General features: G+C 46.8%; 2 protein-coding genes across 14 annotated transcripts in view; one reads left to right on the forward strand and one right to left on the reverse strand.

Moving 5' to 3' along the window:
* The window catches only part of PARP6 (poly(ADP-ribose) polymerase family member 6), a 44,512-nt gene extending 37,983 nt beyond the window's left edge, over nt 1-6,529 (forward strand). Inside the window, exons 20-23 of one of the 3 annotated variants that reach the window (XM_060755332.2) lie at nt 1,231-1,310; nt 1,786-1,849; nt 4,025-4,109; nt 5,968-6,529. In XM_060755332.2, coding sequence (XP_060611315.1) covers nt 1,231-1,310; nt 1,786-1,849; nt 4,025-4,109; nt 5,968-6,070 — 332 coding nt within the window. In that variant the 3' untranslated portion in view covers nt 6,071-6,529. Of the gene's footprint in view, nt 1-1,230; nt 1,311-1,785; nt 1,850-4,024; nt 4,110-5,967 lie in introns of those variants that run through there. The other 2 variants (XM_060755334.2, XR_009630175.2) reach the window with 2 other exon arrangements.
* Nucleotides 6,530-9,714: 3,185 nt separating this feature from the next.
* Nucleotides 9,715-22,292, reverse strand: part of CELF6 (CUGBP Elav-like family member 6) — a 196,079-nt gene continuing 183,501 nt past the window's right edge. For 10 of the 11 annotated variants that reach the window (XM_060755323.2, XM_060755325.2, XM_060755327.2 and 7 more), the window contains one exon: nt 9,715-17,601. The gene's annotated coding sequence lies outside the window, so the exon portion shown is untranslated. Of the gene's footprint in view, nt 17,602-21,289; nt 21,403-22,292 lie in introns of those variants that run through there. The other variant, XM_060755321.2, reaches the window with a different exon arrangement.

A 22,292-nucleotide genomic window follows, 5' to 3' on the forward strand; every position in this document is an offset into this window, starting at 1 on the left:
ATATATACACATCTACACACACACATATGCACACGCACACACATATATATACAAACACACATATATACACATATACACAAATATACACACACACATAAACACACACAAAAATACATATATGCAGACTGGGCTACAGCAACACGTGGCAGGGGATGGCTAGTCTAACTGTATAAATAAAAATGTAATGTTCATTTGTGGAATTAACATAACTCATAAACCCCTGGGCAAATTGACACCAAATTTGGACACAATATACCTTTAAGGCCAACGAGTGACCATCACGTATAAAAACACTGAAAAAACACAGTGGAAGAGATTAAAAAAAGCAAAAAAGAAAGAAAAATACATTACAACGCATGCACAAAACCACACATATATACGCAAACACACATATATACACAAAACACATATACACAAAGTGACCCGAAATTTGGACACGACACTCCTAACAGACCGATAAGTGTCCATCACTCATAAAAACCCCCCAAAAATGTAGTGGCAAGGACTTAAAATACCCCAAAAGCTAAATGACAATACAGGGCATGTGCAAAAATGACTCCCTTGGCCCCACCCCCTCCTTCACAAGGGTTAGGGTTAGGGTAAGGGTAATCATCCAGTCCAACCCCCTGCCAGGAAGCAGGAAAATTGCATTCAAAACACCCCCGACAGATAGCCATCCAGCCTCTGCTTAAACACTTCCATAGAAGGAGCCTCCACCACACTCTGTGGCAGAGAGTTCCATTGCTGAACAGCTCTCATAGCCAGGAAGTTCTTCCTAATGTTCAGATGGAATCTCTTTTCCTGTAGTTTGAAGCCATTGCGTCCTAGTCTCCAGGGCAGCAGAAAACAAGCTTGCTCCCTCCTCCCTATGACTTCCTCTCACATATTTATCCATGGCCCTCATCATGTCTCCTCTCAGCCTTCTCTTCCGAAGGCTAAACACACCCAGCTCTTTAAGCCGCTCCTCATAGGGCTTGTTCTCCACTTTCCCTTGCATCTCCAAAGTGTTGCCACCGATTGAAGCACCCGAAGATGGTGGGGCCATTTTTACGACTACTTCCGCATTGTTCTTGCTGGGATCTCATTGCTTTCCTTTTCTTCCTCTTTGCTCCTTACCTGCCAATCACACAATATCCCATTGCAAATGGGTAGAGAGCGCCTTGCCTTAAGGCTAGTGTGCCAACCTCACCCAGTCTCCACTTGTCTTATGCTCTTTATTTGTCAACTCAGGGATGGGGAAAGGGCAGCACAGGATGCCTTCGAAGGATGAGCTGGTGCAGAGGTATAATCGGATGAACACGATCCCTCAGGTAATTCTACCATTTCATTATATTTACTAAATTCCACTGAGTCCTTCCCAAGGTCCACGAACCTTCTCTGGGTGCATCTACACTGAAATGAATGCAGGTGGACCTTACTTTAAATACCATAGCTCCATACTATGCGGTTCCGGGAGTTATAGTTTTCCAAGGTCTGCACCCTTCCCTGCTTCAATGTGATGAAGTCCAGTGTATGTGTGGAAACAAATATTTGGGGTTTCCCTCTATTGACATTCAGTGGATGTGGAGGACTTCCTGTAATATTTTGGTTGCTGTGGTTCCAGATGATGGTGCTCTACCGCAGCTTTCCCTAACTTTCAACCCTTGGGATGTATTAGATCACAATTCCCATCATCCTCAGACAGCTCAGGGGAAGATGGGGATTGTAGCGCTAGGCATGGATGAGGTTCCTTCTTGTACTCACAGAAAAAAAGATATGATCCTGGGTTTTCTGATTTCCTTGCAGACTCGATCCATCCAATCCAGGTTCTTACAGAGTCGGAATTTGAATTGCATCGCACTTTGTGAAGGTGAGTGATGGGTGTGGGCATCTCTTCCTCTCTCTCTTTCTCTCACACACTCTTCTCTTGGAGTAATTGTTGCTTTAGACTCTACTTTGGCTTCTGTATTCATGTAAATACAGTGTTCCCTTGCTGTTTACTGGTTCGCTTTCTGCAGACTCGTTGTTTCGCGGTTAGGGCTTAAAATATTAATTCTAAACCCTAACCGTGAAGCATCAAGTCTGTGGAAAGTGAACCGCGAAACAGCAAGGGAACACTGTATTTTCCCGCAAAACAGCAAATCCGCAGGCTCCGTGGCAAGGTGGAGAAGCCAGCCCTGGTCGATGCAACCAGCGGATCAGCCAGGGCCGGCTTCCCCATCTTGCCCCAGCAGCCTTTGCAACACTGCCCTGGGCCTCCGTGGCTGCCAGGATGAGATAGGGAAGCCGGCCCTGGTCGATCCAGGGGCAGGGCGGGGCCTGCCACCAGTTGGCCAGCTGGCCAAGTGGCGGGAGACTTCCCACAGCGCAGGGGGCTTTTGGGAAGAAGAAGCCCCCTGCAAGCAACATGGCCAGAGGGGGCGGGGAGCCCACCGCCGCAATGGCCCTTGCCTGGGAAGTCGGGCAAGGCATTTCTTATAGATATCGATATATACCTACATCACGGTTTTTCACTTCTTGCGGGTGGTCCTGGAACGTAACGCTGGTTGGATCGGCCAGGGCCGGCTTCCTCACCTCGCCCCAGCAGCCATGGAGCCTGCAAAGGCTGTTTTGGTGGGGTGGGGAAGCTGGCCCTGGCCGATCCAGGGGTGGGACGGGGCCTGCTGCCAGTTGACCAGCTAGCCAAGTGGCAAGAGACTTCCTGCCACGCAAGGGGCTTCCAGGAAGAAGAAGCCCCCTGCAAGCAGCATGCCTGGCGATAGGGCGCCCACCACTGCAACAGCCCTTACCCGGTAAGTCAGGCGAGGCATATCATTCATATAGATAGATAGATAGATAGATAGATAGATAGATAGATACACACACACACAGAGAGAGCATCCCTACATCACGGTTTTTCACTTATCACGGGTGGTCTTGGAACTTAATGCTGGTTTGGCCAGGGCTGGCTTCCACACCTCACCCTAGCAGCCAGGGAGCCCTGCAAAGGCTGCTGGGACGAGGTGGGGAAGCCGGCCCTGGCTGATCCAGGGGCGGAGTGGGGCCTGCTGCAAGTTGACCAGCTGGCCAACCAGCAAGAGACCTCCCGCTGTGCAGGGGGCTTCTGGGAATGGCTGGCGAGAGGGCGCCAACCACCGCAACAGCCCTTGCCCGGTAAATCGGGCAAGGCATTTCTGCTATATATATAGTCCCTACATTGTGGTTTTTCCCTTATCGTGGCTGGTTCTGGAACATAACCCCTGTGATAAGTGAGGGAATACTGTAGTACTTTTAGGAAAAATGTCTTGGGGAAGGTATACCAATATAATGCCATTCTTTCCACATCAAGTCAAACACCCAGTTGGGTTTGATCCACAGTTTCCTTCCTACAGACGACAGCTGAATGCTTCAAAGTAAACTGAAATTAGGACAAAACTGGAATGTTAGTGATTGTTCCCAAGGCCTGGGTCCATTTCCGAGCACAATTCAAAGTGCTGGTCTTGGCCTATAAAGCCCTATACGACTCCAGCCCAGCTTACTTGTCCAAACATATCTCCCTCTACGTTCCGCCTCATAGTTTAAGATCCACTGGGGAGGCCCTGCTCTCGGTCCCAGCGGCCTCACAAGTGCATCTCGTGGGGACGAGAGACAGGGCCTTCTTGGTGGTGACCCCCCGCTTATGGAATTCGCTCCCCAGCGAGATTAGATTGGCGTCCTCCCTCCTTTCCTTTAGGAAAAAACTGAAATTGTGGTTTTGGAACCAGGCTTTTGGCAAGCAGGGACAACGGCACTTTGGACATTGAATTGGACCATACGATGATTGTTATGATAATGGAAACGGCTATATAATTAATGTTATTGTTTTAATTTATTGTGTATTTATGGTTTTTATATTATTGTATATTGTGATATTGTGGCATCGAATTGCTGCCAGTGTTAGCAGCTCGGAGTCCCCCCTCGGGGGCTGAGAAGGGCGGGGTAGGAATGTTGTCAATAAATAAATAAACAAACCCTGTCTCCACATATCTCCTTCTGCATTGCTCATTGGCCCTGGCTTCCCTTGCAGTGATCACGTCAAAGGATCTCCAGAAGCATGGCAACATCTGGGTTTGCCCTGTGTCGGACCACGTCTGCACCCGCTTTTTCTTTGTGTGAGTACCTGGCCGTCTTGCAGAGGGGAGAGGAGCTATTCTGTTTGTCAATATGGGCAGCGTTGGCATCACAAATGCCATACTCTCTTGAAAGGTTTGCAGAAAAAAATCAGACGGAAGACCTCCTTTGTCCTGCATCCCACCTACACAGTGGGCAAGCAGACCATGAAGACAAGATCTCCCTCATTCTACTGTTTCCTAGCCAAGGCTAATCCATGATATTTGCTTTCTATGACAGATTAGAGGACAATTATGTCAGAGATAGTAAATATTGAACTGCATAGAAGGAGCTGCAGTTCAATATAAGCAGGTGTGCCTATACCTTAGTGGCCCTTAGTCTGTGAGAGGTCTCTGTGGAAGAAGGGCCTTAATATGTTAGTAGGCCTCAGTATGAGTAGGCCTCAGTGTTAGTTCACCTCAGTGTGACACAGGTGTCAGTTTGAGGGAGCCCTCAGTGTTAGCAGACCTCAGTCTGTGGCAGGCTTTGGTGTGAGAAGGCCTCAGTGCTAGTTTGCCCTCAGTCTGTGAGAGGTCTCTGTGGGAGAAGGGCCTTAGTATGTTAGTAGGCCTCAATGTTAGTTCACCTCAGTGTGACACAGGTGTCAGTTTGAGGGAGCCCTCAGTGTTAGCAGACCTCAGTCTGTGACAGGCCTTGGTGTGAGAAGGCCTCAGTGCTAGTTCACCCTCAGTCTGTGAGAGAAAGGCCTCAGTGTGTTAGTAGGCCTCTGTGTTAATTTGCCTCAGTATATGAGAGGTGTCTGAGAGAGCCCTCAGTGTGAGAGGGCATCGGTAGGAGAAAGGCCTCAGTGTGAGGTAGGTCTCAGTGTTAGTTCACCTCAGTGTGACACAGGTATTAGTTTGAGGGAGCCCTCAGTGTTAGCAGACCTCAGTCTATGACAAGCCTTGCTGTGAGAAGGCCGCAGTGCTAGTTCGCCCTCAGTCTGTGAGAGGTCTCTGGGAGAAGGGCCTCAGTACACCTCAGGCTTAGTTTGCCTCAGTATATGAGAGGCGTCTGAGAGAGCCCTCAGTGTGAGAGGGCCTCAGTAGGAGAAACGCCTCAATGTGAGGTAGGTCTCAGTGTTAGTTCGCCTTAGTGTGACACAAGTGTTAGTTTGAGGGAGCCCTCAGTGTTAGCAGACCTCAGTCTGTGACAGGCCTTGCTGTGAGAAGGCTTCAGTGCTAGTTCGCCCTCAGCCTGTGAGAGGTCTCTGTGGGAGAAGGGCCTCAGTGTGTTAGTACGCCTCAGTGTTAGTTTGCCTCAGTATATGAGAGGCATCTGAGAGAGCCCTCAGTGTGAGAAGGCCTCAGTAGGTGAAAGGTCTCAATGTGAAGTAGGTCTCAGTGTTAGTAGGGATCGGTGTGAGTAGACCTGGTGTGTGAGAGAAGCTTCAGTGAGAGAAGCCTCAGGTTGAAGGCCATTGTGTATGAAGTGCGTACAGAAACAGAGAAGGGCGACTCAAAGGATCAAGGGTCTGGAGAACAAACCCTGTGAAGAGTGGCTTAAAGAGCTGCATGTGTTTAGCCTGCAGAAGAAAAGGCTGAGCGAAGTCACGATGAAGACCATGTATCAAGATGTGAGTGGAAGTCATAGGGAGGAGAGAGCAGGCTTGTTTTCTGCTGCCCTGGAGACTAGGATGGGGAAGAATGGCCTTCAAACTACAGGAAAGGAGATTCCACCTGAACATGAGGAAGAACTTCCCAACTGTGAGAGCTGTTCAGCAGTGGAACTCTCTGATCCCAGAGTTGTACTGGAGGGCCTAGTTATTCCCAGAGAGAGATATTGTCTCAAGTTTTTAAAAAATGGTGGCTTGTATTTATAAGCTCTCAGAATCTGAAATGGCTCTTCTCTCCCTCGCAGGTATGAAGACGGCCAAGTCGGAGATGCCAACATCAATACTCAGGACCCCAAAATCCAGAAGGAGATCATGCGTGTGATTGGCACTCAGGTCTATACAAACTGAGGGGGCGGAGGACCCTCCTTGTTCCAACACCTACCAGCATTGCCCCTCTCCCCTTCCCTGGGCCAAAGGGAGCCAGGTGTCGGAGGCTGCCCGCAAAGCAATGATCACCCTGGCTGGCTGGAGACCAAGAGCCCCAGATGGGCGCGGGGAGCAAGCGGGCAACCAGCGTCCCTTCTGAGTGGCCGAGGTCCGCGGGAGTGGCTCCGACGGGCCGGCGGCTTGTATGTAGAATATATGAGAGACACTCCAAAGAGGGAGGACTTGGACCATTTCCCCGTGAACACTTGGGACGGCTGACTTTGCACTCCCGCGTTTACATCGACGTCATTTTTAATAACGAAAACAAGCAAAAAAACTAAATAAAAAAAACCACACACGAGGGGAAAACACACACAAAAAAACGAGAGCGTGTGAGCAAACGGTTTTAGCATATTAAAATTCTGTTTTAAAAAATTCTCTTGTATTGTCGAAGGCTTTCATGGCAGGAATCACTGGGTTGTTGTAGGTTTTTCGGGCTGTATGGCCATGTTCTAGAAGCATTCTCTCCTGACGTTTCGCCTGCATCTATGGCAAGCATCCTCAGAGGTTGGGAGGTCACAAAATCTGGAATGGATTCAGTGACCCAATGGCATGGAGACGTTATCAGGCCATCACAGTGGGAGGAAGCAATTATAGTGATGGGGCTGTTCTGGGTGAACTTCCTGATCCATTCGCTTGTGTCGGAGGGCAGAGCTGAGTGTGTGGTATGGCATTGAATTAGGAGTGGATATTTTTTTTTTTTTTTTTTGGCCGGGGCTTAATATGGGAGTCACATATTAGCAAAGTAACTTGTTTTTTGCAAGTCAGAATAGAAGAGGAATGTTTTCCCATCGTGGTCAACTGTGAATACGCACATATGGTAGTTTCTGCGCCTGAGCAGACAGCTTCGGAACCTTCTAGATCAGTGGTTCTCAACCTTACTCATGCCGCGACCCCTTAGTACAGTTCCTCATGTTGTGGTGACCCCCAACCATAACATTATTTTCGTTGCTACTTCATAACTGTAATTTTGCTACGGCTATGAATCGTCATGTAAATATCTGATAAGCAGGATGCACAAATGCCCAATACACCCAAATTTGATTACTGGTGGGGTTGGGGGGATTGATTTTGTCATTTGGGAGTGTTGGAGTTGCTGGGATTTATAGTCCACCTAAAATAAAAGAGGCTTCTGAACTCCACCAGTGATGGAATTGAATCAAACTTGGCACACAGAATTCCCATGACCAACAGAAAATACTGGAAGGATTTGGTGGGCATTGACCTTGAGTTTTGGAGTTGTAGTTCACCTCCATCCAGAGAGCACTGTGGACTCAAACAATGATGGATCTGGATCAAACTTGGCACGAATACTCAATATTCCCAAATGTGAACACTGGAGGAGTTTGAGGAAAATAGACCTTGCCATTTGGGAGTTGTAGTTGTTGGGATTTATAGTTCACCCACAATGAAATAGCATTCTGAACCTCACCAACGATAGAATTGGACCAAACTTCCCACACAGAACCCCCATGACCAACAGAAAATACTATGTTTTCTGATGGTCTTTGGTGACCTCTCTGACACCCCATCGTGACCCCCGCAGGGGTCCCGACCCCCAGGTTGAGAAACACTGTTCTAGATAGATTTGAAAAACTTTGGCAGTTAGCCCCGCCCACTCTCCCTTGCGAGTATAAGTAGCAGGTGGGCGGTGCCATCGCCTCAGTTCTCTTCATCCGCCGCTCTGTCAGCAGCTGAGAACCTTTGTGTGACTAGCTTTTTTGGACTGCCTGACTGACTAAACCGGACTGTCTATCGCTCTCTGACTTCTCCACTCTGACCTGGTCTATTTGCTGGATTTCTGACTTTAAGTATTCTCCTTTCAACCGTCATAGCGGCCACTTCAGCCTTTAAGTGGCCGCCATGACGGTTCTTTAGGAGCAAAACATTTTGGGCAGATCAGCCACATTACTAGGAAACAAAGTGGCAATGGAATCGTAACTATACCAGATATGCGTTATGAAGTAGCAACAAAAATAATGTTATGGTTGGGGGTCACCACAACATGAGGACTGTAGTAAGGGGTCGCGGCATTAGGAAGGTTGAGAACCACTGTTCTAATGTAATATCTGCTCCAAATATTCAAGTCTTTTGCAGGAACTTCTAGGACCTACGGGTGAGTTGTCTCACACCAACTGAAGCATGAGAGTATAATCCAGGTATGGGCAAACTTCAGTCCTCCAGGTGTTTTGGACTTCAACTCCCACAATTCCTAACAGCCTTAGGCCCTTTCTTTTTCCCCCTCATACACAGACACACAAAGGATTATCACAAAGAAATCCACTGCCAGAAGGAACAGAGAGTTTCATCTACGCTGACGATTGCCCCATCACCGCTCAAGCAGAGAGCAGAGGGGAAAAAGGAAGGGGTCTGAGGTTATTAGGAATTGTGGGAGTTGAAGTCCAAAACTCCTGGAGGACTAAAATTTGCCCATACCTGGGTTATACTCTCATGCTTCAGTTGGCGTGAGACAACACACCCGTAGGTCCTAGAAGTTCCTGCAAAAGACTTGAATATTTGGAGCAGATATTACATTAGGACAGTGGTTCTCAACCTTAATGCCGCGACCCCTTAATACAGTCCTCATGTTGTGCTGACCCCCAACCATAACATTATTTTTGTTGCTACTTCATAACTGTAATTTTGCTATTGTTATGAATCGTAATGTAAATATCTGATATTCAGTATGTATTTTCATTCACTGGATCAAATTTCTTACAAATACCCGATACGCCCACATTTGGATACTGGTGGGGTTTGGGGGAGGGGGTTGATCGTGTCCATTGGGAGTTGTAGTTGCTGGGATTTATAGTTCATCAACAATCAAAGAGCATTCCAAACTCCACCAATGATAGAATGGAACCAAACTTGGCACGCAGAACTTCCATGTCCAACAGAAAATACTGGAAGGGTTTGGTGGGCACTGATCTTTAATTTTGGAATTGTAGTTCACCTACATCCAGGGAGCACTATGGACTCAAACAATGACGGATCTGGACCAAACCTGGCATGGATACTCAATATGCCCAAATGTAAACCCTGGTGGTGTTTGGGGAAAATAAACCTTGACATTTGGGAGTTGTGGATGTCGGGATTTATAGTTCACCTACAATGAAAGAGCATTCTGAACCCCACCAATGATAGAATTGGACCAAACTTCCCATACAGAACCCCCATGACCAACAGAAAATACTGTGTTTTCTGATGGTCTTTGGTGATCCCTCTGACACCACCTGGTGACCCCCCCAGGAGTCCCAATCCCTAGGTTGAGAAACGCTGGTCTAAGGAGAACAAAGCTCCTTGGCATGGAAGATGGAGGCCACAGCAAGGTGTGGCAGGGGACGGCTAGTAAAATATAAATAAACCCCCAGGTTGAGAAACACTGCATTAGGAGAAGACTTCCCCTCTTGGTACCGATGTAGCTGTTGGGACTTGTGGCTGAATTCTCCCTACTAAAAGGGAACGTTCTTTCTTATCAACTGCTGCAGCAGTAAAGATTAAGGATGGGAAAAAAATAAACCCAACTCCAGATAAACACGGTTAATAAGAAACTCAGGCGTGAACCATCTGGGCAAATTCCCACTGGACTGTGCTTTATTTCAGTCTAAGCAGAATATCATTAACTACAGAGCTACAGAGCTACAGAGATAACATTGTCCATTCGTCTTTCTTTATTATACTACAAGAAATCATAAGAAGGAATCAGTCAAAAAGAATTGTAAATCCACTGGAATGCCAAAACTGCCGCCCCGTCTTTGGGAGGCACAGTGTTCCTTTTGGAATGACGGAAACAGAAAGCCCATTCGGGGAAGGCAAGTGGCAGGGCGAGAGGACCTCCTTCCAAAAAGCCATTCGGGAGGAGGATTCGTTGGGGGGAAAGGAAACGAATGCTTGGTGGCTAGTGGAGCTTGTCCTCCTGAGAACCTAGCTGGGCATGAGCGGTCATCCTGCCTAGGACCAACGTGAGCAATGAGATCCCTCTCTGGCCGGGACAGGCGGAGAAGTGTTCTTTGGGGCTGAGGCTTTGCATGGAGAGCCAACAAGGAGGGAGCCATCAATCCAAGCCAGCAATAGCGTTTGTCCTATGACTTTGGCCATTTGAGTGGGTGGGAAATTGATGCAACAAGGTCTCATGCCCAACTCTTCATTGGAGGTTCCACTTCTTGCTGGGCCATACTTACTTACCTCTTGATAGCTTCCTATTTCTTCTATTGTTTAATATTAGCGAGGCACATATGACATTTTTAGCGACTTGGCGAAGTCCCCAGTTTTAGCTTGTGGTGGAAATGGTAGAAAGAGTCTGATTCAGTCTTTCAAGAGTCTGTTTTTGCTGTGAAGGAACTACCCTCTGTGCAACTGTTCTACACACAATGGCTTTCAAAAGTCACCTGTTGGGTGCAAGATGTTGGCATCTGGCCTCTTCTTCCTTGTCCCATTTGGCACCGTTGTATTTGAAGCGCTCTCCCTTTCTGATGTCCCATTGTCAGGACATGTCCTACTAATTGTACATATATTCTTTCAACACAAATCCTAGATTTGGCTACCAAGACAAAGAGTTTGATCACGTTTGGCATAACAGACAAGATGAGACCAGCTCAAAGTCCATCGGTTTAGAGGACAAGAAGGCTGTTGAGCTAAAAACCGGTTCTTTTGGACTGTCATTACACTCTTGGCTTGCTCTACTCAGGCAAAAGTTGGAGGAAACAGTAAGAAGATGAACATGATCAGTGGTGGTCTCCATGTTGAAGTGGTTCCTACTTCAACAGAAGTATGATGGCAATGATCAGTGGTGGTCTCCATGTTGAGATGGTTCCTACTTCAACAGATGCAGGATGGCAATGATCAATGGTGGTCTCCATGTTGAAGTGGTTCCTACTTTGACGGAAGCGGGATGGCAATGATCAATGGTGGTTTCCATGTTGAAGTGGTTCCTACTTTGATGGGAGCGGGATGGCAATGATCAATGGTGGTCTCCATGTTGAGGTGGATCCTACTTTGACAGAAGTGGATGGCAATGATCAGTGGTGATCTCCATGTTGAGGTGGATCCTACTTTGACAGAAGCGGGATGGCAATGATCAATGGTGGTCTCCATGTTGAGGTGGATCCTACTCTGACAGATGCAGGATGGCAATGATCAGTGGTGATCTCCATGTTGAAGTGGATCCTACTTTGACAGAAGCGGGATGGCAATGATCAATGGTGGTCTCCATGTTGAGGTGGATCCTACTCTGACAGATGCAGGATGGCAATGATCAGTGGTGGTCTCCATGTTGAGGTGGTTCCTACTTCGACAGAAGAAGGATGGCAATAATCAATGGTGGTCTCCGTGTTGCAATAACTCCAACTTTGATAGAAGAAGGATGGAAAAGCCATTGTTAACTGCAGTATTTCTGAACTAATGGAAGCTTTGACTAGATGGTTTCCTCTCTGGCTGATCTGGAACCTTTCGATCTACTGACAGCTATACAAGAAGTGTGGCTAGTGAGATGACCACTGCCCCAAAGCCATAAGAACCCACACATAGAATGGCTTGGAGGCCTCTGGAATGCATTTTTAGAAAACAACACAAGCAAACAGAACTAGGCAGGCACAGTCAATATCTGCATCAGAAGTTGGCATCTGGATTTTGACCATTTCCTCATCTAGGGCAGAGGCTCTTGGGAGAGCTGTGGTTGCTGACCCAGATGATCAAATCCGAAACCACAGAATGAGGGGAGACGTCCGTCGTAAGTGGTGAAGGGAAGGCACTCTTGCTCCTGTGGCCCTCTTTTGAACCATACTGCAGAGCAAAACAGTCCCAGCATACATAGCATTCATACCCCAGAGCCCCATGCTGCCTTTTCAAACCACTTGTAAGCGGTGGGTCTGACTCCAGCAGGTCCGAGCCCAAAATAAAAGCATTGTGGCTCCCCTTCCACCACCCACCATGCAATCCCATCCCAATAACTTACAAAATCATTTTGTTTCAACGGATACAGATTTTTCTCCTACAGAAAGCATTGTAAAAACACCACCAAGCCTTCGCAGATGATACTAAGGGCATCCCAGATTTCATGCCCAACGCAATGAGCGTCTAAGGTGGAGAACGGTCACCTCTTCCTCCCCTCTCCACCCACCCAGATCTCTTCTTTGGAACCTTTCCGCTTCCAGGAAGCCGTGAATGACAACAAAACACCTAAGCCAGTTCGAAGTGATGGCATGTGAGGAAGGGCGGGACAGGTCTGCTTATGACATCAGAGGTAGCTTTGCAAATAAGAACACTCCTACCATCTCCAACCCGTGCGTTCCCTTCGAAGGTAGCAAATAGACTATGGTAGCAAAAAGGTAGTAGCCCTTAGAGAGATGGCAGTTGCTTTGTAGCTGATTGTGCTCTGGGGAAGCCGGGAGTCGCGATGGGAGCAGCAGCCAATGAAGAGCAGGGTGGGACGCGGGGGAGAGACCCTCCATGGACATGGTTAAGTGAAGGCAGTTGGGGAGATGCCACCAAAGGGCTGGGGGCAACCTGGAAGCCTCTCTGCAGACATCTGGACCACAACGCCCATCACCCCTAGGGCTGATTGGGTGCTACAGTCCAAAACACCCAGAGGTACCAGATTGCCCAAGACCCACCTACCGTGTCCCTCCTCTTGTATAGCTCATGCAATGCAGGTAGGGCAAATGTAATCCTTGAACTGAGATGGTCTTCCATTCCTATGTCCTTGGCCTCATTCCTTCTAAACTGGAAAGGGATGTCATCTGTGGACTTGTCAGTTAAGGCTAAGCTCCAACCCTTTCATCTTGACAAGGTTATGGAGACATTAAGATCAGAAGTTTTCCCCCATCCTTTCCCTTGGTTGTTCTTAAAGAGCTGGGCCCTTGGTCTTCTGCTGAAAGCTACATTTACCAGGACATACTTTCTGAGGGTTGTAAAATCAATAGGGCAATCCATCCTTTCTACCAGCTCCCCTTTCCCTATGAACTCTAGGTCTCTCCCTCTCTCCCAGGGCTGGCTCAAGACATTTTGCTGCCTGATATATAAAAAAAGAGTGGCTGATGGGATTCTTAGTGTGTTTTCCCTCAATCATGGCTTTGGGGCAATGTCCTTCTTTCTCTACTCCTGCAGCAAGCTAACTTAAGGGAGTTTGGTGCAAACGGAATGGCTTTTAATACATCTGTCCTCCTTTTCCACTGAAATCCCCAGACTATGATATGAGGCTGAAGGCCAACCATGGTTCTCCTTAGCCCTAGGTTGACCACTCATGAGAAAGTGGGAAGGTAGCATTTGGTGGGATTCATCATCCACACCAGGCATGGGCAAACTTGGGTCCCCCAGGTGCTTTGGATTTCAACTCCCACAATTCCTACTTGGGTCCTTCAAGTGTTTTGGATTTCAACTCCCACAATTCCTACTTGGGTCCTCAAGAGCCGAACCCAACTTCATTCCCTCAACTGGAGTTGCCCCAACATCTTCCTGGGATTTAGGGAGGAGAGCCACATTGACATCTGCAGAAACGACCCCTTTGGATCTTGAGCAATGGGTTAATAATGGTAGCAGGGTGCATGGTCAAAGCTAGTTCCTAGCAAATGGCAAAGAAGGGAAATATCTCTGCAAGATCACGAGGGAAATGCAACAGGACACCCAGCCCTAAGTGAGATGGTTCTTGGTCTGGCTGGCAGACTTGCAAGAGAAAGACAACATTAGAAGGCGAGAAATTGCCTTGTACCAAATCACAGGAAACTGTGCCTCCCAGGTGGGCTAGAAAAGCCACGATCTAGAAGCCTTGTGGAGTTCTGTCATTTCTTGGCTTGTGCCCCACTTTTGTGAGGACATGGTTGTAGCGCCTACTTCTGGCGACATGGAAATGGGCCACATGACTGCTTGGACTGGTTGTCCTAAAGCAGGCATGGGCAAATTGGGCCCTCCAAGTGTTTTGGACTCCAATCACACAATTCCTAATAGCCTCAGGCTCTTTCCTTTCCCCCCTCAGCCACTTAAGCGGCGTGCTGGGCCCATAACCAAAGTTAAGCTGAGTGCTGGGCCCATAATCAATATTATGCTTTGCTGCTATGCGTAATGCAAGCATGCTTCCTCTAAAGCAGGCATGGGCAAACTTGGGCCCTCCACGTGTTTTGGACTCCAACTCCCACAATTCCTAACAGCCTCAGGCACTTTTCCCCCTCAGCCACTTAAGCGGAGTGCTGGGCCTATAACCAAAGTTAAGCTGAGTGATGAGCCCATAACCAATGTTATGCTCTGTTGCCTGTGCAGAATGCAAGGAAGCTTCTTCTACAGCAGGCATGGGCAAACTTGGGCCCTCCAGGTGTTTTGGACTCCAACTCCCACCATTCCTAACAGCCTCAGGCCCTTTCCTTTTCCCCCTCGGCCGCTTAAGCTGAGTGCTGGGCCCATAACCAATGCTAGGTTCGGTTGCCTGTGCGTAATGCAAGAAAGCTTCCTCTACAGCAGGCATGGGCAAACTTGGACCCTCCAGGTATTTTTGACTCTAACTCCCACGATTCCTAACAGCCTCAGACCCTTTCCTTTTCCCCCTCAGCCGCTTAAGTGGCTGAGGAAGGAAAGGAAGGGGCCTGAGGCTGTTAGGAATGGTGGGAGTTGGAGTCCAAAATACCTGGAAGGCCCAAGTTGATCTATTTCTTCCGTAGGGAGAATTTTGTCTATGCTGACGATTGTGCCATCACCACTCAAGCAGGGAGCTTAAGCAGCTGAGGGGAAAAAGGAAAGGGCCTGAGGCTGTAAGGAATTGTGAGAGGTGGAGTCCAAAACACTTAGAGGGTCCAGGTTGGCTCACACCTGTCCTAAAGCATGTAGTCCCCCCAACCCAATGTCTCTTCTTTCCTTGCCAAGAATGGTAAGAAGTGGAGCTCAGCTCCTAGCCCTCTTCCTACTTTGCCATCTCTGTAACTCCCGTATAGGTCTCTGTATGTATGCAGCTTTCCCTCCCTTGCATATAGATAGATATATATGCATATATATGTGTGTGTGCGCGCACATGCCTTTCTCTTTCGTCTTAAAAAAAGTCACTTTCACAAGGTCACTAAAGTCGATTGTCTTTTTTGTTTTTTGTTTTGTTTTGTTTAGGTTTCATCTGTTTCAAAGAGAGGGCTTCTTCTATGTTAAATGCTAACCACTCTACAAAAAGCATTCTGTTCTAAACCGCTAGGAAAATGTTAACAATGAAGCAGAATTTGAAAAGAAGGAAAAGGGAAAAAGAAGAAGAAGAAATCCAGTGGCCAAGCGACCGCATTAGGGAATGTAGACCACGAAGGAGGACAGGACGATTCCTGGTCCTTCATGTACCTTGACTTTCTGTCACATTTATTTGGCACTTTCTCTGATCCTGTTTCCCTTGGCTCTTTCTTGACCTCGTTCTCCCCATCAGATTCCTGAAAGTTATTCTCAAGTTTGGCAAAGATCACACCTGTGCAATGAGAGACACGGATCCAGGTCTGTAATAAACAGATGGATCTCTTTTTGTTGGGATCTGCTGGCAAGTTGACTTTGCCTAATGGAAACCCTATGAATGAAGGACTGCTCAAGTCATCAAGGGCCCTTGCATTGGAAATTTCAGTGGCTGATGCAATAATTTTGCATTGGAGATATCAGTGGCTGATGCAGTAATTTTGATTTAGAGATATCAGTGACTGATGCAAGAATTTTGCATTGGGGATTTCAGGGCTGATGCAATAATTTTGCATTGGGGATTTCAGGGCTGATGCAATATTTTTGCATTGGAGATTTCAGTGGCTGATGCAATAATTTTGCATTGGGGATTTCAGGGCTGATGCAATATTTTTGCATTGGAGATTTCAGTGGCTGATGCAATAATTTTGCATTGGAGATTTCAGTGGCTGATGTAATCATTTTTGAATTAGAAATTTCAGTGGCTGATGCAATCATGTTGCAGTTGAGATTTTAGGGCTGATGCAATCATTTTGCACATCATGACAGAGACATAGCCACTCTGCACAACTTACACTTCTGTAAGAGGGAAAATGGGACTGGGCATTAATTTTGAATGGATTTTGGATTGATCCTGAATGAAGACTAAGGAGGTTGCATCACTATGCATGCTTTCTTAGAAATGTGTCTCTCTTTACACCGGTGGATGTTCACTTTCAGCACATGGGAGAAGCAGATCTGGGACTGAAAATAGAAAAATCTCTCTATTAACCCCCCCCCCCCCCACATACCAATTTCATAACATAACTTTTGAAAAGCCAAGTTTCTGTCCGAAGAGAGGAGGAAAGAGCCGATCCCAAGAGTTTCTCTCCCTCCCCTAAAATTACCCAATTTTCTCCCTTTGTTTCAACCCGACAGCGTTCAATGCGGTCAACAGGCCACGGGCATTGGCTACACTGCTCACAAAGCAACATCTGCTCGTTGCATACTTGCGTCTGCTTCTTTTGGAGACAACTTGCAGCTTTGACATGAAGCTTCCCCCCCCCCCCCCCGTTTGCGTAATTTTTTTTAAAACTTCTTTTGAGTTTTCTTTTTTTCAACCTTTTGTTTTTGTTTTTTAAATTAATTCATTTATATATATATATATATATATATTTATATATTTTAAAAAAGCAATAGTCCTTTGGTCCCTAAACTCTAAGGAATGATATGACTTTGAAAGAAGTTAATCCCATCTCCTCGGACATAGGACTAAGTGGGGTAGAGAAAGCCCCAGCGCCCGATCCGTGGGAGTATAGATATATAGACCTATTTATATATATATCTTCTGTTAAGTTCAACATCCTTTTAGCAATCAATTAGTTTCCCTTTCCTATTCCAAACAGATGCGGAAAAAAACACCCCAAAACACCCACCTCTTTTTTACCCCTTTGGAAAACAAAAAGTGTTACCCAGGTGTAACAACACATAGGCCTGGTCCAAACCCACCGGCTTTGGTTTAGATCTATTTGGCCTCCCTCTTCCGAAATCGAGCATCGGACAAGTGCTTCAGAGAGAGATTGGTCCCACCAGCAGGCTTCGCGCCTGCAACCGTTCTTCTCGCAAAATCCCACTCCTTTTTGCCAGGAGGGATTTTTCCTTAACTTTGTTTGCAAAATAAAGAAAGAAGTCTTCTTCCGCGGCCTCTTCCCGCGTCATCGTCGTGGAGTTTTGCGTTGGGCAAACGTCAACGCCTCTTTCCCTCTTGTCCGATGTGGTCGCCGCAACTCTCTTCGCTTCCTTTTGCTTTCGAAAAGAGACAACTCCCACCCCTCCCAACCGATTTGAAGATTCCAAAGAGAAATGAAAAAGCAATTTAAAAAAATGAAGAAGGAAATCGCAACCAAACTGGCTCCCTGGATTTCGCCAGCGTCTCTCTCTCTCTCTTTTTCCTACTCTTCTGCTTCCACCTTCTCCTTGTCGGTGATATGTTGCAAAGAAAGAGAGTTACAAGTCTGGATACGGCAAATGGGACAAGGGGAATACTCTTCATACGCCGCTCGGCATCCCATCTGCAAGACACAACGGGGAAGTTAAGAAGAGATGAGGGCAGTTATCACCAAACTCAAAAACCAGACACAGTGAAGACATTTGCCCTTGCGCTATGCTACTCTGCTGCTGAGTATGCATGCCCATTACGGAACACATCTCACCACGATAAAACAGTGGATGTGGCTCTTAATGAGACATGCCACATTATCACAGGGTATCTGCGCCCTACACCACTGGAGAAATTACACTGCTTAGCCGGTATTGCACCACCTGACATCCACCGGGAAGTAGCAGCCAATAGTGAAAGGACCAAGGCAGAGACATCTCCAGCTCATCCCTTGTTTGGGTATCAGCCAGCACGTCAACGACTTAAATCAAGAAATAGTTTTCTAAGATCTACAGAGACACTCGTTGGAACACCCCAGCAAGCGAGAGTCCAAAAGTGGCAGGCTCAAGCCAAGAACTTCAATCAATGGCTGATACCAGATGAGAGACTCCCCCCTGGGCACACAGAAGACTGGGTGACTTGGAAGGCACTGAACAGACTGCGCTCTGGCACCACGGGATGCAGAGCCAATCTTAAGAAATGGAGCCACAAAGTGGAATCCACGACATGTGAGTGTGGAGAGGAGCAAACCACTGACCACCTGCTGCAATGCAACCTGAGCCCTGCCACATGCACAATGGAGGACCTTCTTGTGGCAACACCAGAGGCACTCCAAGTGGCCAGGTACTGGTCAAAGGACATTTAACCAGCTACCAAGCTTGCAAACTTTGTGTTTTGTCTGTTTGTTTGTTTGCATGTTTTGTAATACAAATGTCTGGTTGCTCCTGACACAATAAAAAAAAATATAACCAAAGTCAAGACCAAAACATGACTTAGCCTCATTAGCCAGAGCTGCTCAATCTGGGTTTCTCAGCCAAGCCAGTCTGGACCCCTTGAGCTCCCTAAGAGTTTTTCTGGCCAAAATTCAAATTCAAATTTCAACTGTATGCTTATTTGTTTTAATGAGCCTAACCAACTCCATCTTAGAATAATAGAATCCTAGAGTTGGAAGGGACTTCATGGGCCATCTGGTCCAACCCCATTCTGCCAAGAAGCAGGAAAATTGCATTCAAAGCACCCCCGACAGATGGCCATCCAGCTGCTGTTTAAAAGCTTCCAAAGAAGGAGCCTCCACCACACTCCGGGGCAGAGAGTTCCACTGCTGAACGGCTCTCAATCAGGAAGTTCTTCCTGATGTTCAATTGGAATCCCCCTTCTTGTAGTTTGAAGCCATTGTTCCATTGCGTCCTAGTCTCCAAGGAAGCAGAAAACAAGCTTGCTCCCTCCTCCCTGTGACTTCCTCTCACATATTTATACATGGCTATCATGTCTCCTCTCAGCCTTCTCTTCTTCAGGCTAAACATGCCCAGCTCTTTAAGCCACTCTTGTGCCTTCTAACCCTCCAGACCTTGATTTTAGTTGCCCTCCTCTGGACACATTCCAGCTTCTCAATATCTCTCTTCAATTGTGGTGTCCAGAATTGGACACAATATTCCAGGTGTGGTTTAACAAAGGCAGAATAGAGAGGTAGCATTATTTCCCTAGATCTAGACACTATGCTCCTATCAGGCCAAAATCCCATTGGCTTTTTTTGCCACCACATCACATTGTTGGCTCATGTTTAACTTGCTGTCTACAAGGACTCCAAGATCTTTTTCACACGTACTGCTCTCGAGCCAGGCATCATCGTCTCCCATTCTGTATCTTTGCATTTTGTTTTTTTCTGCCAAAGTGGAGTCTCTTGCATTTGTCCCTGTTGAACTTCATTTTGTTAGTTTTGGCATTCATCTCTCTAATCTGTCAAGATCATTTTGAATCCTGCTCCTGTCCTCTGGAGTATTGGCTCTCCCTCCCAATTTGGTCCCATCTGCAAACTTGGTGATCCTGCCTTCTAACCCTTCATCTAAGTCATTAATAAAGATGATGAACAGGACCGGGCCCAGGATGGAACCCTGCTGATGGCACTCCACTCGTCACTTCTTTCCAGGATGAAGAGGAAGCATTGGTGAGCACCCTCTGGGTTCGTCCACTTAACCAATTACAGATCCACCTCACTGTAGTTTTGCCTAGCCCACATTGGACTAGTTTGTTTGCCAGAAGGTCATGGGGACCTTGTTGAAGGCCTTACTGAAATCCAGGTACACTACATCCACGGCATTCCCTGCATCTTGATGCTAGTTGACATGAGGTTTGCCATTGTGTTACACTAGAAACACTGCCGATCCAATTCCGAGCACAATTCAAAGTGCTGGTCTTGACCTATAAAACCCTATACGGCTCCGATCCAGCGTACTTGTCCGAATGTATATCATTCTACGTTCCACCTCGGAGTTTCAGATCTTCTGGGGAGGCCCTGCTCTCGGCCCCGCTTGGCACCTGGAGGGCCAAAGTTTGTCCATGCCTTGTCTATTGACTAATGGCTGTCCCCAAGCCGTTGGCTACTGGTCCCATGTGCGTTTTCAGGAATTCAAAACAATGAGTTGGAGTCACAAATAAGGTACACCGTCTGCACAGGGTTCCATACTTCGCACTTTAACAATACAACTGTTCAATGCTAAGGCTTCCCGCCAAAATGGGCCTGTAGAGGAGAGTCTACTGAACATGCCAGTACCTGCTGCATACCAGGACTGCCATCTGTTGAGGAGTTACGAAGGTGGAGGCATTATTTTCACTCAACCCTTTACAGTTACATCATGGAACTGTAGAGGAGAGTCTACTGAACAAGCCAGTACCTGCCGCATACCTGTGCTGCCATCTGCTGAGGAGTTACGAAGGTGCTGGCATTATTTTTCATTCAACTCTTTACAGTTGCAGCATTTCTATTTATTTCGTTATTATTTATTTCGAACACTTTTACCCTGCCCAACTCCCACAATTCCTAACAGCCTCAGGCCTTTTCTGCTTAAGCGGCTGAGGGTGAGAAGGAAGGGGCCTGCGGCTGTTAGGAACTGTGGGAGTTGGAGTCCAAAACATCTGTAGGGCCAAAGTTTGCCCACATCTTTTCTACAGCGTAGATGTGTCCCAAGTCTTCAACTCAGAAATTGGTCCTGGGTACTATTTGAAATTGCCCACTCCTGCTTAAGCAGTGCAGTGATATACAGACTTATAAATTGGCTCGAAAATAAAACAATTGATAAGTCAATGTTGCTATTATCTGCAACGCCCAAAATCCACGCTCAGTTGCTATGTGGATGAAGGCTGATGGGCACAGCAGTCTCCCAATACCTTGCTCCTGGTTTTGAGAAGTTTCTTAAGGATGTTCCAACCCACTTCCTTCAGCTATGAGGATGCGACAGTCAATATAGAGGGCACACACATCATTGTCACACATCACAACAGAAAGGGAGAAAAAAAAGGAATAGAAGAAGATACAAAGAAGGACAAAGTGGAGTTCAGAAAATCCACAACTAGTAAAAGACTGACCAATCGGCACTCCAAAAACTATCCACCATGAGCATCAATATGGCACTGCACAACCGCCAGAGAGAGAAAGGAGGAAGAGGAGGAAAAGGAAGAGGGAAGGTGGAATCACGGGAGAAGAACCCATACAAAATAAAGTGTAGATATATAGATATATAGAGAGAAAGATCAACGTCAAGTTCATGCAACAAGGTTACAACCGGCCACATGGCGTCATCGAAAAGCACGATGACAACATGAGTTGAAGTCACTTACAGTTTCGGGCAATTTGGGAGGGAGAGCTTTTGTTTGGGCCTCCCATAACAGCGAGAGGTTTGCTAGGCAACTGGGGGTCATCCTTGGAGCTATGATTGGCCTGGTCGGGTTTAGAGACACGGAAGGGCAACGGGTCGGAGGGAAAGAAAAAAAATATAAAGAAAAAGAAATGAATCGGTTGGATGGAGTTGCTGGCTTGGTGGTTATTCCGGTTGGCACAGGACACATTGGCTGCTATGGGAGAGGAGAGAAGGACATGTCCCCTCGCCAACTCAGGACACATCGCACCCAAGACAGATGGAGTGATTTTATCATTTGGGACTTAAAAACAAAAGAGCACCTTTCCTTATCCCGAGTGGTGGAAAAGCAAAGAAAACACAGTCGTAAACACATGGAAATAATCTGCTGTCTTTCCATGGTGAGGTCCAATTGTAGGGCCGGCATGTAGTTGCTGCTTTTTCTGGTGATTCCAAAGCAGAACATTCGATATTTCAGACCTTGAATCAGACACACGGTCGCTTTCAAGGGACATTTATTGCATGAAGGAGGAGAACCAGCATTTTTGGAAATGGTCCCTATTGCACAACACTTTGTGCATAATAATCTATATGAATAAAAATGTAATGTTCGTTTGTGGGATTAACGGAACTCAAAAACCACTGGACGAATTGACACCAAATTTGGATACAAGACACCTAACAATCCAATGTATGTCCTTCACTCAAAAAAAAATGATTTTTGTCACTTGGGAGTTGTAGTTGCTGGGATTTATAGTTCACTTACAATCAAAGAGCATTCTGAACCCCAGAAAGAAAAGAAAGAGGGAGGGAGGGAAAGAAAGAAGGTAAGAGAGAAGGAAGCATGGAAGCAAAGAAGGAAGGAAGGAAGGAAGGAAGGAGGTAGAGAAGGAAGAAAGGAGAGTAAGAGGAAGGAAAAGAAAAAGGGGAGAGGAAGGAAAGAGGTAGGGAAGGAAGGAGAAGAGAGGAGGAA

The sequence above is a fragment of the Anolis sagrei genome, chromosome 9, assembly GCF_037176765.1.
Source record: "Anolis sagrei isolate rAnoSag1 chromosome 9, rAnoSag1.mat, whole genome shotgun sequence".
Taxonomy (NCBI): Eukaryota; Metazoa; Chordata; class Lepidosauria; order Squamata; family Dactyloidae; genus Anolis; species Anolis sagrei.